General features: G+C 43.8%; 1 protein-coding gene across 1 annotated transcript in view; it reads right to left on the reverse strand.

Moving 5' to 3' along the window:
• ITGA8 (integrin subunit alpha 8) overlaps positions 1-13,461 on the reverse strand; it is a 165,125-nt gene that overhangs the window by 45,888 nt on the left and 105,776 nt on the right. Inside the window, exons 24-25 of the mRNA XM_015423753.1 lie at positions 7,827-7,932; positions 2,929-3,087 (exon numbers count right to left, since the gene is read on the reverse strand). Coding sequence (XP_015279239.1) covers positions 2,929-3,087; positions 7,827-7,932 — 265 coding nt within the window. The remainder of the gene's footprint in view (positions 1-2,928; positions 3,088-7,826; positions 7,933-13,461) is intronic.

The following is a 13,461-nucleotide window of genomic DNA, read 5'->3' on the forward strand; positions in this document are numbered from 1 at the left end:
TGGATCCTTCCTGAAAATTCCATGTGGGTTTTTCATTCCAAGCATTTTCAATAAGCATTCTTACACAGAAGAAAAACGTTTCATGCCAGTTGGCCCCAGAAATAGCTGAAGTCTAGATAAACCTTCTTTTCAACAGGGCTGGATAGAAATGCCGAACTCAATTGATTTGACTATTTACTTCCACCTTTATATTTAAAACCAAATATTCTAGGCACCTTAGAGTACCAAAAGCCATACAAAACAGTTGCAAACACTGGGGACAGGCTTTTTAAAAAAATATCTTCCCAGAATAAAGACTTTCTTAGTTCATGCAGGAGGGCTTCTAAAGTAGAAACCATCTGCAGTGTGTGGGGGGGGAGTGAGTTCCGATAGGCAGGGACAACTGCCAATTATACCTTCATGGCAAGAATCCCACCAATCAGACTTCTCCAGTGAAGGTTCCTTTAGTAAGGCTTCCTCAACCAACCTCAGAGCATGACCTGGTAATATGGGTGGAGGTGATCCACCTTGGGCCCAAGCCATTTAGTGTTTACAGTGTTGGACTATTATGTGGGAGGCCCAAGTTCAAATCCCCACTCTGCCATGAAAGTTTGCTAGGGGTCTCAGGGCCAGTCACATACCGACCTCACAGGGTTGTTCTGAGAACAAAGCCATACAAGCTGCTTTGGGTCCCCATTGGGGAGAAAGTTGGGGTACAATTGAACTAACTCACTAAATCAATCAATAAATTTAAGACCTTAAAGCAGCGATACACACTCAGTGGCCCAGAAGCCACGTGTGGCTCTGTGACATGCTACTTGTGGCATTTCTGAGCACTGTTTCCCAATGTGGTATCTGCCCATGTTTTAGGAAAATGGGCAAGGCCACTTCCCTGTGGGGCTTGTGATTGGTAGATGGTTCCCACCATGAAACTGCCACCACCAGACAAACTGGACGACAGGTAATCTGAGAGTATCCCTGAGGTGCAGGCCTCGTGCCAAGGATGGAAGTAAAGGGCCTGTCCTCCCTGATTACCCCCATTTGGAGCCTCTGCACTGTCATCACAGCATCTGGGTGACTGCCAGGAATGGAGCACAGTGAGATGGCTTTATTTTTTAAACATGACACAGTTTGTGTACAGTGATTACATCATGGCTGTGGAAATGCAAAGGCTGACTCAAGAGTAGAGTGAGAAGTAAACACGGCCCTGGAGCATGCTAAGCTGAGTAGCCCTTGTGGTGCTACAAGCCATGGCAGCAGAGGTCACTCAGCTCAGTGGTACAAACAGTGGGTACTGTCTCACTGGTGGCTTCCTCCTGAAAACTGGCGGCACTGTGAGAACAGACAACTGGTGAACTGACATCAGTCACCATTACTGATGAGGGGTTTGTGCTGTGGCCTCTGACATTCTGGAAGAGTTCCTAGAGCTTGGTCATGCTTGCCCCTGGCCACCAGTGGCCCTCTAGAGCAGAAGTTCACTGGGAAATGTCCAAGTAAGTAAAATGGCCACGCCGCCTTGTGAGCTGTTGTATGTATGCTTAGGGTGGTGCAGGTGGCATACAGCAGTTAACATGGCTCTTTTCATTGATGGTAATTGCGAATGTGGCTCCCCATAAGCCATGGAGTTAGTATCTCCGCCTTAAAGACCACCACCGGCACTTTTTATTGAGCCCAGAAGCACACTGGCAGCCAATGTAATTGGCACAAGACAGGACTTTTTGCAGCAAGTACCTTGGCTGTTGCATTCTGAACTAGTTGAAGCTTATGAACCATCTTCAAAGGCAGCTGTGCATACAACACATTACAATACTCCAATCTGGATATTACCAAAACCTATGGGACTCTGGCCAAGTCTGCCTTTTCCAGAGAGGTCACAGCTGGTGAACCAGCCTGAGTTTGAAAAAGACACTCCTGGCTACCTTTGTCACGTGGTCAATGAATCATTTAAGAGCATTTCCAAACTGTGAGCTTGTTCCTTCAGGGACAGTACAACTCTGTCCCACATATGCTGAATATCTATTTTGGGATCAGCTTTATTCCTGAGCCACAGCACTTCTTTTTCATCTGGAACTGTTCAAATGACAAAATAAATTTAAATGCCTCCTTTTCGTTACTTGGGCAACATTTTGCTAAAAGGACAGCATTAATTCTAATGCCTTCTAGATGTGGATTTCAAGAAAAAATTCAACAGGGAACTTTTTACTGTCACTGCATAGTGCCAGTTCACACACTCACCCTCCAAGGATTATTTCCACATGACAGGGCGCACATATGCATGTAGGTACTTTCCAGGTAGACCTAAATGCCATTGGGCTTTGAGTGTGTGATTTCTCCCTCCATTTTTACGAAGGAAGGTTGGATCTGTGTACAGGATATCCAGAGTACAACATACCCTATACAAGTGATGGAGGAGGGTGAGAAACTGCATGGCCTCTCCTCCACCATGCAGACAAAATCCTCAGGTGTCATTTGGTACAACCAGCAGAGCTCATTGTTCTAACAGAGGAAAGGAAGAGGAAAGAATTTTCTTCGAGAAAAACTAGGAAATGTGCATATGAGAAAATGCTGTCAATCTTATAAAAAAGCTGTTCCTGCTATTCCGTTGAGATGTTGTTCAGTCATACAAGCAACTGCATGAGTGGTCACTTGAAACACAACCTGGTGGAAGTCGCCCCATGCGGCAGGAGGTGCATACAAAGCAGCTTCCCATGCAGTTTCAGCATTTCACGATGTGCAGTCGCAAACAGGAAAAAATGAGAGGTTCTGCTAGCATTGATTAATCATTGGAACTATATCCTAAGTAACTGGCCATAAATAACTTACCTTGTGGAGCAGACTTTATATGTTTTGGCCCTTAGATGGAAATTGTTTGCAACTCCTTCTGGAGTAACATCATAAAGGGATATAGTGACTGGCATTTTAAGACATGTGTTTTGATAATGGTCCTACCTTTATGTCTAAACTGTTGATAGAAGAGCTTGTCTGACACTGCAGCGGTCCGTGTGTCTGAATGTGCAGGATATAAAGAAGGAACTCCTCTCTGCTCAGGACTGGCCATTCCACATACAAGAGAGTATCGTTGATGGCGCTCGGCCCAGCATTGTGCAACTATACAGTTCACAAGCAGAATTTAACTAGAAATGTGCAACTGAATATCTGAAATAAAAATAATAAGCAAAATCCATTCCCTACACTCCCACCCTCACTATTTCTTTGCTCCCAGTGCCGGATCATGATGCTGCAATGACAGAAGGTACAAGTGGCAGAATTCTCCTAGAAGTGGCATCTGGCAGCTCTTTGGCTGCCTTCTCCATGTTCCGTCTTGCTTTTCACCAGCAGTGTGCTTGTCACTAGGCCTATAGGTACTTATAATCCTGTTCCATTTTTTCTACTCCAGCTCTACCTTTCCATTACCCATTTGCTTCCCCACAGGTCTCTGATTTTCAGTCTTGACCCTTCTAGGTTTTCTGTCCTTTAGCTTCTGTATCTTCTAAGGCCTCTTCCCTGTTCATTTCTCTCAGAAAAGCCGGTTGCCCACATTCCTTTGCTTCACAAATGACTGAACACTCTGAGCCTTCACGCTAATATCAGTGTCAGATAATTCCCCATCATAAGTGCAGTATGAAGTAAAATGCGATATATTTTGAGAATACAACTTTTCCCCTCAAGTAGATTTCAACTAAAACAACAAAACCATTAAAAACAAGCCAATGCCATTAAAATAAGCTGGGGTGTAACAGCATAAAATACACACTGATCATCCTAAAATGATGTAGATAAAATGATCCTTGGGCCAGAAGCGGACCACATTAGTTAAAAGCCTGAATAAAAAAGAAATGGCGCCTAAAGGAAAGCAGGATAGGTGCCAAGTAAGCCTCATGGGGGAAGACATTCCAAAGGCGAGATGCCACCACTTAAATCCAGCTCTCTGGTTGTTTTTTGTTTTACATAGATAAGGAACACCTCTGCAAGAAGAAATCACTATCTCTCTCTCTTTTGTTCTAACTTATGAGGAACAGAATCATAAAAGAACAAAGTGAGTGACTCAGGTTAGTTGGCTGGCTTGTGGAAGAGGTATGTTCTTCCATGCTTTGGTTGCTAAAAAACATCTGGCAATTTAACAGCCCATCCCACAACAAAGAATAGGGTTGGACCCAAAGTTCAGTTTCCATTAATGGAAGGCTCTTCCATCAAAGGAATGGAACTTTTCTGCCTCTCTCCTCCTGCTGCAGCCTTCTGCTAATTAAAGATATAGTTTGGATCCATGGTATGTTGTTAAGAGCTAGCATGGAATAGTGGTTAGTGCTGAATCTCCACTCTAACACAGAAACTTGCTGGGTGACATTGGGCCAGTCACTCTCTTTCAGCCTAATCTGCCTTAAGGGGTTGTCATTGTGAGGATAAAATGGAGAAGAGGAGAATGATGATGTAAGTCCTTCGTCTCCCCATTGGGGAGAAAAGTGGTGTAGGAGTACCTAAATAAATAGTTTAAAGCTGATTAGAACCCTGAATAACTGAAACCCTCTGAATAGCAGTCCTATGATGCCTATTTTCCAGGTGTTTTAGTTTTGTGGTATTCTCTTGGTACTGGGGATCACATGCAAGGGACAGTTTGGTAACTCAACACCACATTCAGTGGTGATACATCAGAAGCTAAAACAGCCCCTTGAACTTATGCATCAGCAGCAGCCAATCATGCTGCAGCTGATAAGGAGCAAATGTATGACTACGACATGCATTCAACCAGTATCCCTAACTCCACTGTATCCGTTGTCTTCTTTCTTGCCTTTGTTAGGGTCCAGGCCTCATTTCCTCTCGGAGCTCACCTGAGCGACACTCCCCCAGTAAGGAGTCCAGGGACTGCAGCAAAGGTGCCCCTGGACTCAAACTTTGTTCTGTTTCCCCCTTTAAAACTCAGCATTGCATTGCATTGCAATGACGACAGCCAGAGAAAGGGAAAGTTGGAGGAACTGGCCGGGAGGCGTGCCTCTCCCTCTCCCCCCGCCAGGCGTGTCCCATCCCTGGGTGAAGTGGCTTCCCAGAGGGCAGGAGGCGCTTGTGAGGAAGCAGCGCTGAAGGCTCTGGACCCGCCCCCTTTAAAACTCCCCTTGTGAGGAGAAAGTATCTTTACTTTCCTTGTTCAGAGCGTCTTGCTCGCTGCTGACTCCGGCCTCTTTTTCCTGGGCGAGGAGGAGGGAGCCTCCGGACCACCACCACCACTGGCAGGGGAAGCCATGGTGGTGACCGGGGGCTGCTGCGGGGCCTTGTACAGCTTCCTCTTTGAGTATGACACGTCACAGATCGTGCTCATTAAGAGCCGCAAAGTGGGGCTCATGAACAGGCTGGTCGGAGGCAAGGTGTGCCTTTGAATGCCAGATCCCAGATGTTCAAACTAGGGGCGGTGGTGCCTGCCAGGGCTTGCTGCCCAGAGAGGCCAGGCCAGCCCCTGTTGGAGACAGGATCACGCTGGGCTAGAGAAGCAGCTCAGCTCTTTCCAGGGCATGTGGTTCAGTGGTTAGAGCAACTGGGGAGAACTGGACTCAGATTTCTTCTCAGCCATGGCATGAAGTTAACTTGGTTATCTTGAAAAACAGAGTTTGAGTCCCTGGGCACCTTTAAGACCAGCAAAGTGTTATTCTGGGTTCAAGCTTTTGTGTGCTTGTTATCCTTGTTATCTTGAGCTAGCCACTCTTGTTCTGACCTACCTTGCAGGCTTGTTCTGAGGACAACATAGCAGGTTGATTTACCTCAAATTCCCAGGAGGAGGGATGTATTTTTATTATTTTTTTAAATGTAAGAGATGGCTTGTATTTAAACAGGAGGCGCCCTTAGCCCTTCTCTTCCTTAAAATGGGAAGGCGGAAAAGTCACAACAGTTTAAAAGCTAGGAGGGAGTCACACACCCCTTTATAAAGACAATGAAGGTTTTGCATGTCTGCTGTTTTGCCCCCATTCAAAAGGTTATCTGTGTTTCCAAAGCTGCATCTGTTGAATGGCTGCTGGATAGAGCACATTTAAAGGCACAGTGCCTGACCTGAATGGCCCAGGCTAGCCTGAGCTTGTCAGATCTCAGAAGCTAAGTACTGTTGGCCCTGGTTTGTGTTCGGATGGGAGACCACCAAGGAAGCCCAGAGTCCTTATACAGAAGCAGGCAATGGCAAACCACCTCTGAACGTCTTTTGCCTCGCAAACCCCATGATGGGTTCACCATAATTTGGCTGAGTCTTGATGGCACTTTCTATCATCACTACCCATCTCAACCCCCCCCCCCCTTTTAAAAAGAAACAAGATTCCTGTAGCCGGAAGGCTCGCCTTTACTTCTCTACTGCTGTTAAGCAGCAGAAAGTGATTTTTGTCCTGTTTCTAGTTATGGAAATAAGAACTTAAGGAGAGAGGGGAAAGTATCTTTACTTTCCTTGTTCAGAGCTTAAACAGCTGTTTTGCAATTGCCACTTGGCTAAATAATAATCCAGATCTAAACCGAATCGGAACTGGAGATAACTGCATACCTGTGGCATGCACCAGAAAGCTTGTTCCCAGAATTAAACTTAAAGGTGCCACTGGACTCACACTTTTGTTCTGTGCCTTCCTGTGTTTGTGTTTGAGCCAAGCAAGGTGGTGTGACTGAATGGCCCAGGTCATCAGTTGACTTTAATATAAAATTGGTGGAAGGTGGATGGGGGGGGGGAAACAGGTGGAAGGTGGATTGGGGGGATATAGGTGAAGTCCTAAACAGGCTGGGTTGGAAGGATCATTCTCTGTTTTTGGTGTGTTCCTACCTGGCCCCAAAGGCAACCAGCTGCAACCTCTGCTGATGACAGGGTGGGAGGGTTAGTCCACTGGCACCTTTAAGACCAAGGTTTATTCAGGTATAAGCTCTCCCTCCTCTGAGAGAGCAGATCTGTGTGTTCCCCCCCCCAACAGCTAGCAATCCAAAACAGTTCAGTGGAGCCTGAGTGGTGGGTGTTGCCTTCTAACACACTTCCGGTGACGTCAGGGGGTGTGGCATATGCAAATGTTATGCTAATGAGTTATGCCAATGAGCTCCTGCACCTCTTTTTCTACGAAATTACCCCTGGTAGGGTCTAGTCCCCTAATGTTATGGACCTCAGATCAGTTTTTCCCCCAAAGGTGTCCTTCTAAACTGTGATCTTTAAACTATGAAAAAAGACCATAGTTAATCATTGTGTTTCCTAACAGGTTGCTGTTGTTGGTTCTTCAGAGCTTGACGTTGGAGAGGGGAGAAATACAAGTAAATGGATACAATGGGAGTGCAAAGAAGAATGCGATGGTTGCCTCTTAGGTGGGTGTGGAAGGCACCCCAGTTTGGAGCTGCTTTTCAGTTTCCAGGTGCAGGGTTTTAGAAGATTTAGTGAAAAGTTCAAGGGTCTGCTTACAAAGATGAAATGGGGAGGAAGGACTCGATTTTAACAGCATTTGTTGTGGTTACTTTGTTATACCACATGTTCGTACAATGTGGTTCTACATTTGGTTCAGGCGATTCTAGCCTTCCCAATGCAATCTCACTCTCTTTCTTTTGCTTAAGTCTGACTGATTTATTTTAGTTATTTACAAGATATGTATGTCATTGTCCATCTAATTAACTGCGACTGAAACTGTCAGAGCCATCTCTCTCTCTGTCTCTCTCTCTCTCACACACACATACGCACACATACAAACACACAGCTTTCTCAATACAGTTATGTTTCAAAAGGCAATCTTACTGCTCTTTGCCCGTAAACCAGAGAATCTTGGACTAGTGTTCAGATACCAGAATTCTCCATGCTCCTGTGAAACTGTAATCTATAAATCCTTTGGGATGTCACTTCTTTATTTGCAGATTTTTACCTCATATATATGCTCCACCAAAGGTCCAATGTCATCTTCTTTGGTAGGTTCGTCCTTTGGTTCCCAGTTATGAATTGGCAAAACAATTTGTGGTGGATGAGAAACTCTGAAAATGGTTCAAGAATGAAGCCATGTCAGATGGGTGACCAGTTACACAAATGAAAAATCTTTATATTGTGCTTAGCATATGAAAAAATACATCTTTGGATACCAACTGGATATGGATTGCAAGAGTTAGGAAACCTTCTGTGAGCATGTTCTAAATAGCTGCTTCAGAATGGGGGGGAGTGCAGGAATTGACTGGAAGTACTTTAGAAGCTGGTTGTGATTGGGTCTAGTTAATTTTGCCATTTTTTTTTTGTTGATTTGTATGAGATGTATCCACAAACAGCAATTAGATAACTAGAGCCAACAAGCTCCTCTGTCAATTATCAAGACACAAATAATGAACTGGAGCTAATGCCACAGTAGCAATAAGGGATTCTACTGCAGCACAACATGATCATCACAATACAGCCCTAGAGTAATGAAAGCCAAAGATTACTGCTATTCTTTTAAAAGCTCATTTCAATTAGTTATGACCAGTATGTCTAGGAACTGTGCCCACCCAGAACTACCTTTCTGTATTTATTAACTGTAACTAGAATTAAGTAGGATACAAGTATGACAGCGGTTAACAGCTATAGCAGATTTGCTGTAAAAACGGTTCTGTGTCAATTTCTGCCACCACTGCAGTGGGCTTTTCAGTTTCAACAATTTCTCCTTTTAAGCTTTGGGCCAAGTGTGAATTCAACAACAACAAAAAGTAAGCTTTGGGCCAAGTGTGAATTCAACAAAAAAAAATTATTAAAATGCAATTAATTTTAAGCACAACATCCAAAAATATATATTTCAATAACTGCGCATGAAGAGCAATTTTAACCATTTTTGGTGTGCACACAAAGATATTGTAACCAGGGAAATTGTATTGCAAACAAGAAATAGCATTGTTTGGACATGAATACCTATGTGTTAAAACGTGGAAAGAAATGGTTAATTTTGGTCAGAGCCAGTAACGAACCGTCCCATAAAGTTGTGAAGACCCATGTATGTAAAAATTAGAGATGTAAAAAGAGTGGTACTAAATGCAACAGAAAATGATATTACTTTAGATACAGAAGCCCATCACATGCCTCCTGGACTCATGCCCATCATGGCTCGTGAAAGCCAGTGGTGATGGGATCTGGGTCCCCCCGGTAGATATAATCAATTTGTCCCTGAGTTCAGGGACTTTCCCAGGGGCTGTGGGGAGACCGTTCTTCAAGAAACATCCCTGGACCCTACTGATCCAGGCAACCACCACCTAGTCTTGAACCTTTTGTTCCTGGGTAACATAGTTGAAAGAGCGGTAGCTGAACAGCTCCTGGTTTTCCTGGCTGTCTCCTTGATCTTGGACCCATTCCAGTCCAGTTTCTGCCCAGGCTATGGGACGGGGATAGTGTTGGTCGCCCTTACAGATGATCTCTGGAGGTACCTGGTTCAAGGTGGATCAGTGCTGTTGTTATCACGTGATCTGACAGTAGCAGACAAAACAGGGATCCCTAGCGTGTAATAGTAGAAAACAGCAGAAAAACACTAAGGGAAGACCACTGAAGATTATATACACTTTAAATGTCTGAGTATGTGATACACTGAATCAGTGTTTAAACTTCAAATAAACATCTCTAATGAGTTGGTGGTCCACAACCCAAAACAAATACAATGTCCCCAAATATAATTATATGTGCTCACAGCATATCATACATCACCACTTAGATACAAATAAACAGAACAGTAACTTATTCAATATATCATATACTCAGATATTTCAAGTGTATCTGATTCCTTGATCTGACAGCAGCGTTTGATACGGTCGACTATGATCTTATGACCCAGTACCTCGCCGATGTGGGGATACATGGGACAGCCTTACAGTGGCTTGTCTCTTTTCTCCATGGCCAGGGACAGAGGGTGGTGCTTGGGGAGAAAGTTTCACGGTGTTACCCTTTGATATGTGGCGTCCCACAAAGGGCAACTCTCTCCCCCAAATTATTCAACATCTATATGTGCCCCCTCACTTAGTTGGTCCAGAGCTTCGGGCTGGGGTGCCATCAATATGCTGATGACACCCAGCTGTAAGTTAGTAGATGGCCACCCAGACTCCACCCCCAGATACTTTAGCCTAGGGCTTAGAGGCTGTGGCTGGGTGGTTAAAACAGAGTCAGTTGAAACTAAATCCATCAAAGATGGAGGTCCTGTGCCTGGGTTGAGGGAAAAGGGGATTGGGGAGCCAACTCTCAGCCCTTGACAGCGTGCTGTTAACACCAGCACCAACAGTTAAGAGCCTGGGTGTGATCTTGGGCGCCTCATGATCTATGGAGGCCCAAGTCACAAATGTTGCCAGATCAGCATTTTTCCATCTTTGCCAGATTAGGCAACTGGCTCCCTATCTCTCTCCCCCTGACCTAGGCACAGTGATCTATGCAATGGTCACCTCCAGGCCAGATTATGGCAACTTGCTCTATGCAGGGCTACCCTTGAGGCTGATCCAGAAACTTCAGCTGGTCCAGAATGCAGTGGTGTGTGTTCCTAGAGGAGAGCACTTATACATCCAGTGCTCCACTGGCTGCGCTGGCTTCCAGTTGAATACTGGATCAAGTTCAAGGTTTTGGTTTTGACCTTCAAAGCCCTATGCAGTCTGGAACCAACATACCTGCAGGACTGCCTCTCCCATATAGCCCCAGAAGAGTGTTGCACTTGAAGGATCAAGATCTATTGTTGTTCCCCAGCCCCAAAGATGTCCATCTCACCTCGACCAGAACCTTCTTGGCTCTGGTGCCGGCCTGGTGGAACATTCTCCCTACCAGGATTTGGGCCCTGCAGGACTTAATGCAGTTTTGTAGGGCCTGCAAAACAGAGATGTTCCACCAGGGTTATGGTTGTGGCAGTGGAGATCTATCCATACCGGCCTTCCCTGCATTACTTAATCCATACTGTCTTCCGTCTGCCCACCCCACAGCATCAATTTTCATCCAACTGCGCACATGTGGGTAGCCTACAGGGGAGCAGATGAAGACAAAATACTCTTATTTTAACTTTGGTTAAATGGTGCAATTGATTGTTATTTATTATGTCTTAATTATTTGGAATGTTAGATATTGGATTATTTATTTATTTATTATTTCGATTTATAGCCTGCCCTCCCCGCAAAAGCGGGCTCAGGGCGGGTCACAGACAGGCATACGCCCGCACATAGAACATTTTTAAAACCATTTAAAACATTATACAACATTACAAAATTACGTATATAAAGTGCTCCAGATATTCCAATATGTTATGTATTTATTGTCTTCTTGTAACCCGCTCTGAGCCTGCTTGCAGGGGAGGGCAGGCTAGAAGTCAAATAAATGAAATGAAATGAGATGAGATCAGCACTAAATTGATTCTTCAGAGTTTATGCAGGGCTACTTCATCTGCCACAGGTACATTGGGATGTCCCCTGCAAGGCTCAAATAACAGGTATGGATCCTTGAACATCAGTGTTACCTGCATCAAAAAGCCTCTCTGATATGATCGTTCTGTTATTTGCACTTTATATGCTTATTGTGGGAAAAGACAGCCTGCCCTCCCCGCAAAAGCGGGCTCAATTACTCAACTGGTGGGTTTAGTCTGGATCCAGCTTATTTCTGTCCCAATGCCTCCTCCACCATTCTCTTTCCCATCTGTTAGACTGTAACACCACTGCTAACTTCAGCTTGGGCTAATCTGTACTTGTGTTCCAAGGAAAGGATAAAACAGTACAGCTGGGTCCATAGTTATTAGCTAGTTGGCTCATGTTTCCTTGCAGGCTTACAGGCTATTACGCAATATTTGTCAGGTCCTAATTAAAGCAGAACCCTAATAGAGCCATTTTTGTGCTGCAACTTCATGAGAGGGCACTCCCAGTCTTTAGGAAAGAAGTATCCATACACGAACCTTGCAAGCTGACACAGAAGTTTCTGGTACTCTACTGAGAAGGGGCACTGCTCACTTAACAAAAATAAAACTGTTTTATGTTCTTGCCAATTGTAAAAACCAATACAAATCACAAGATAGTGATATATATATCCACACACATTCACTTATGAAAAGAAATGAAGTCCAACAGTAAATATTTTACGGGAATATTTTGCAACCATCAATGGAAAGAAACAAAGGCATGTTGAATGAGGTGTTTGTCTGATGAGATCTGTATTATTTCACAAACAGTTTCTCCTTCAAATGAGAATATCTATTTTAATTTTCCTTTGGAGATTATGAACTGATTGATTTCATATGATATTAGCAAAGCCTAGGCAGGATACACTTTTAGGAGCTACAAAAATTGCTGCAAACGCTAGTTATGTCTATAGAGCTGGATTTTAAAATCTGATATTGTTCATTGTATTCCATGAGCTGCATTTTTCTTAGCAACAAATGGTTAAATTTAGACACTTGGTTAAAGATCATTGTGTAGGAATATACAATCTCTAGGTTTTGTAAAATATATGTAAGATTACAGACACTTTATTAATAAATTGAGAAACTTGGCCACTATCCAGATACCCGTACAATTAGTTCCATGTGCCTTCTAGACCTTTGGGACATATTACCTTGAAGAGTACTCCTCAAGCTGCAATGGAAACCTGGCTAGAAACGTTAAGAAGTTTCAACAACAATCTGTGATAGAGTGTGGGAACGCTGCTCCCTGGTAATTCCTCTGAGCCCACGGACAACCTAGAGGAACTCTCTGGACTAAGATCATTATCTGAACTCTAAAGACAATGTGAGACTCCTGCTGACTATACTGGGCTTTAAATTAGGGTGACATTTGGTTAATTCTCTGTTTACTTTTAACTACTTTCTGTCTCCCCCCCTATTTTAGGAGTATTGGGCTGCCTACGGGCTACACCAGAAATATCACAATTACTCAATGAAGTACAGACACATTATCTATCTGTTCCATTTTTATCCCAGCCGCTCTTCAAGGAGCTCACGGAAAAATACATGTTTTCCCCTTCCGTTTTATTTTCACAACAGACCTGTGAGAAATTAGGCTGAGAAAAAGTGACTGACACAAATTACTGAGTAGTGCTCTTCCTGGTGGACTTGGATTTTGAACCCAGATCTTGCGAGCCCAATGCTTTAACAACTACACCACCTCTAATCATGCAACCTATCATAAAGCACACGATTGGACAGAGGACAAACGGACCCCTATGAAACTATTTAATTCTTCCTATTAGCATCTTATGATATGCTTCTGTCTGAGGACATTCTTGTGAAAAAAGTTTAACATGCATTTGTCTACCCACTGTTACATGCCTTACAAATATCAAACAAAGTTTCCAAATGCATGGAACCAGAAGAGGCTGGCACATACAGGGTCCCTTTTACAAGACTGTCATCATGCGCATCTTACTCCAACAGTTGATGGACACAAATATCTTACAAACCCATTTAAAAAGGATCCCTTATTCTAAAGAGTTCTGATTCTGAACTTTTCACTGTTATGACGTGTTCACATTTTCCATTGCTTAGATCCAAAGGCACCTGGAACACTACCACTAATATAACTAAAAGCAGAAGATGATTAGGA

The sequence above is a fragment of the Gekko japonicus genome, unplaced genomic scaffold, assembly GCF_001447785.1.
Source record: "Gekko japonicus isolate JY-2015 unplaced genomic scaffold, Gekko_japonicus_V1.1 scaffold94, whole genome shotgun sequence".
Taxonomy (NCBI): Eukaryota; Metazoa; Chordata; class Lepidosauria; order Squamata; family Gekkonidae; genus Gekko; species Gekko japonicus.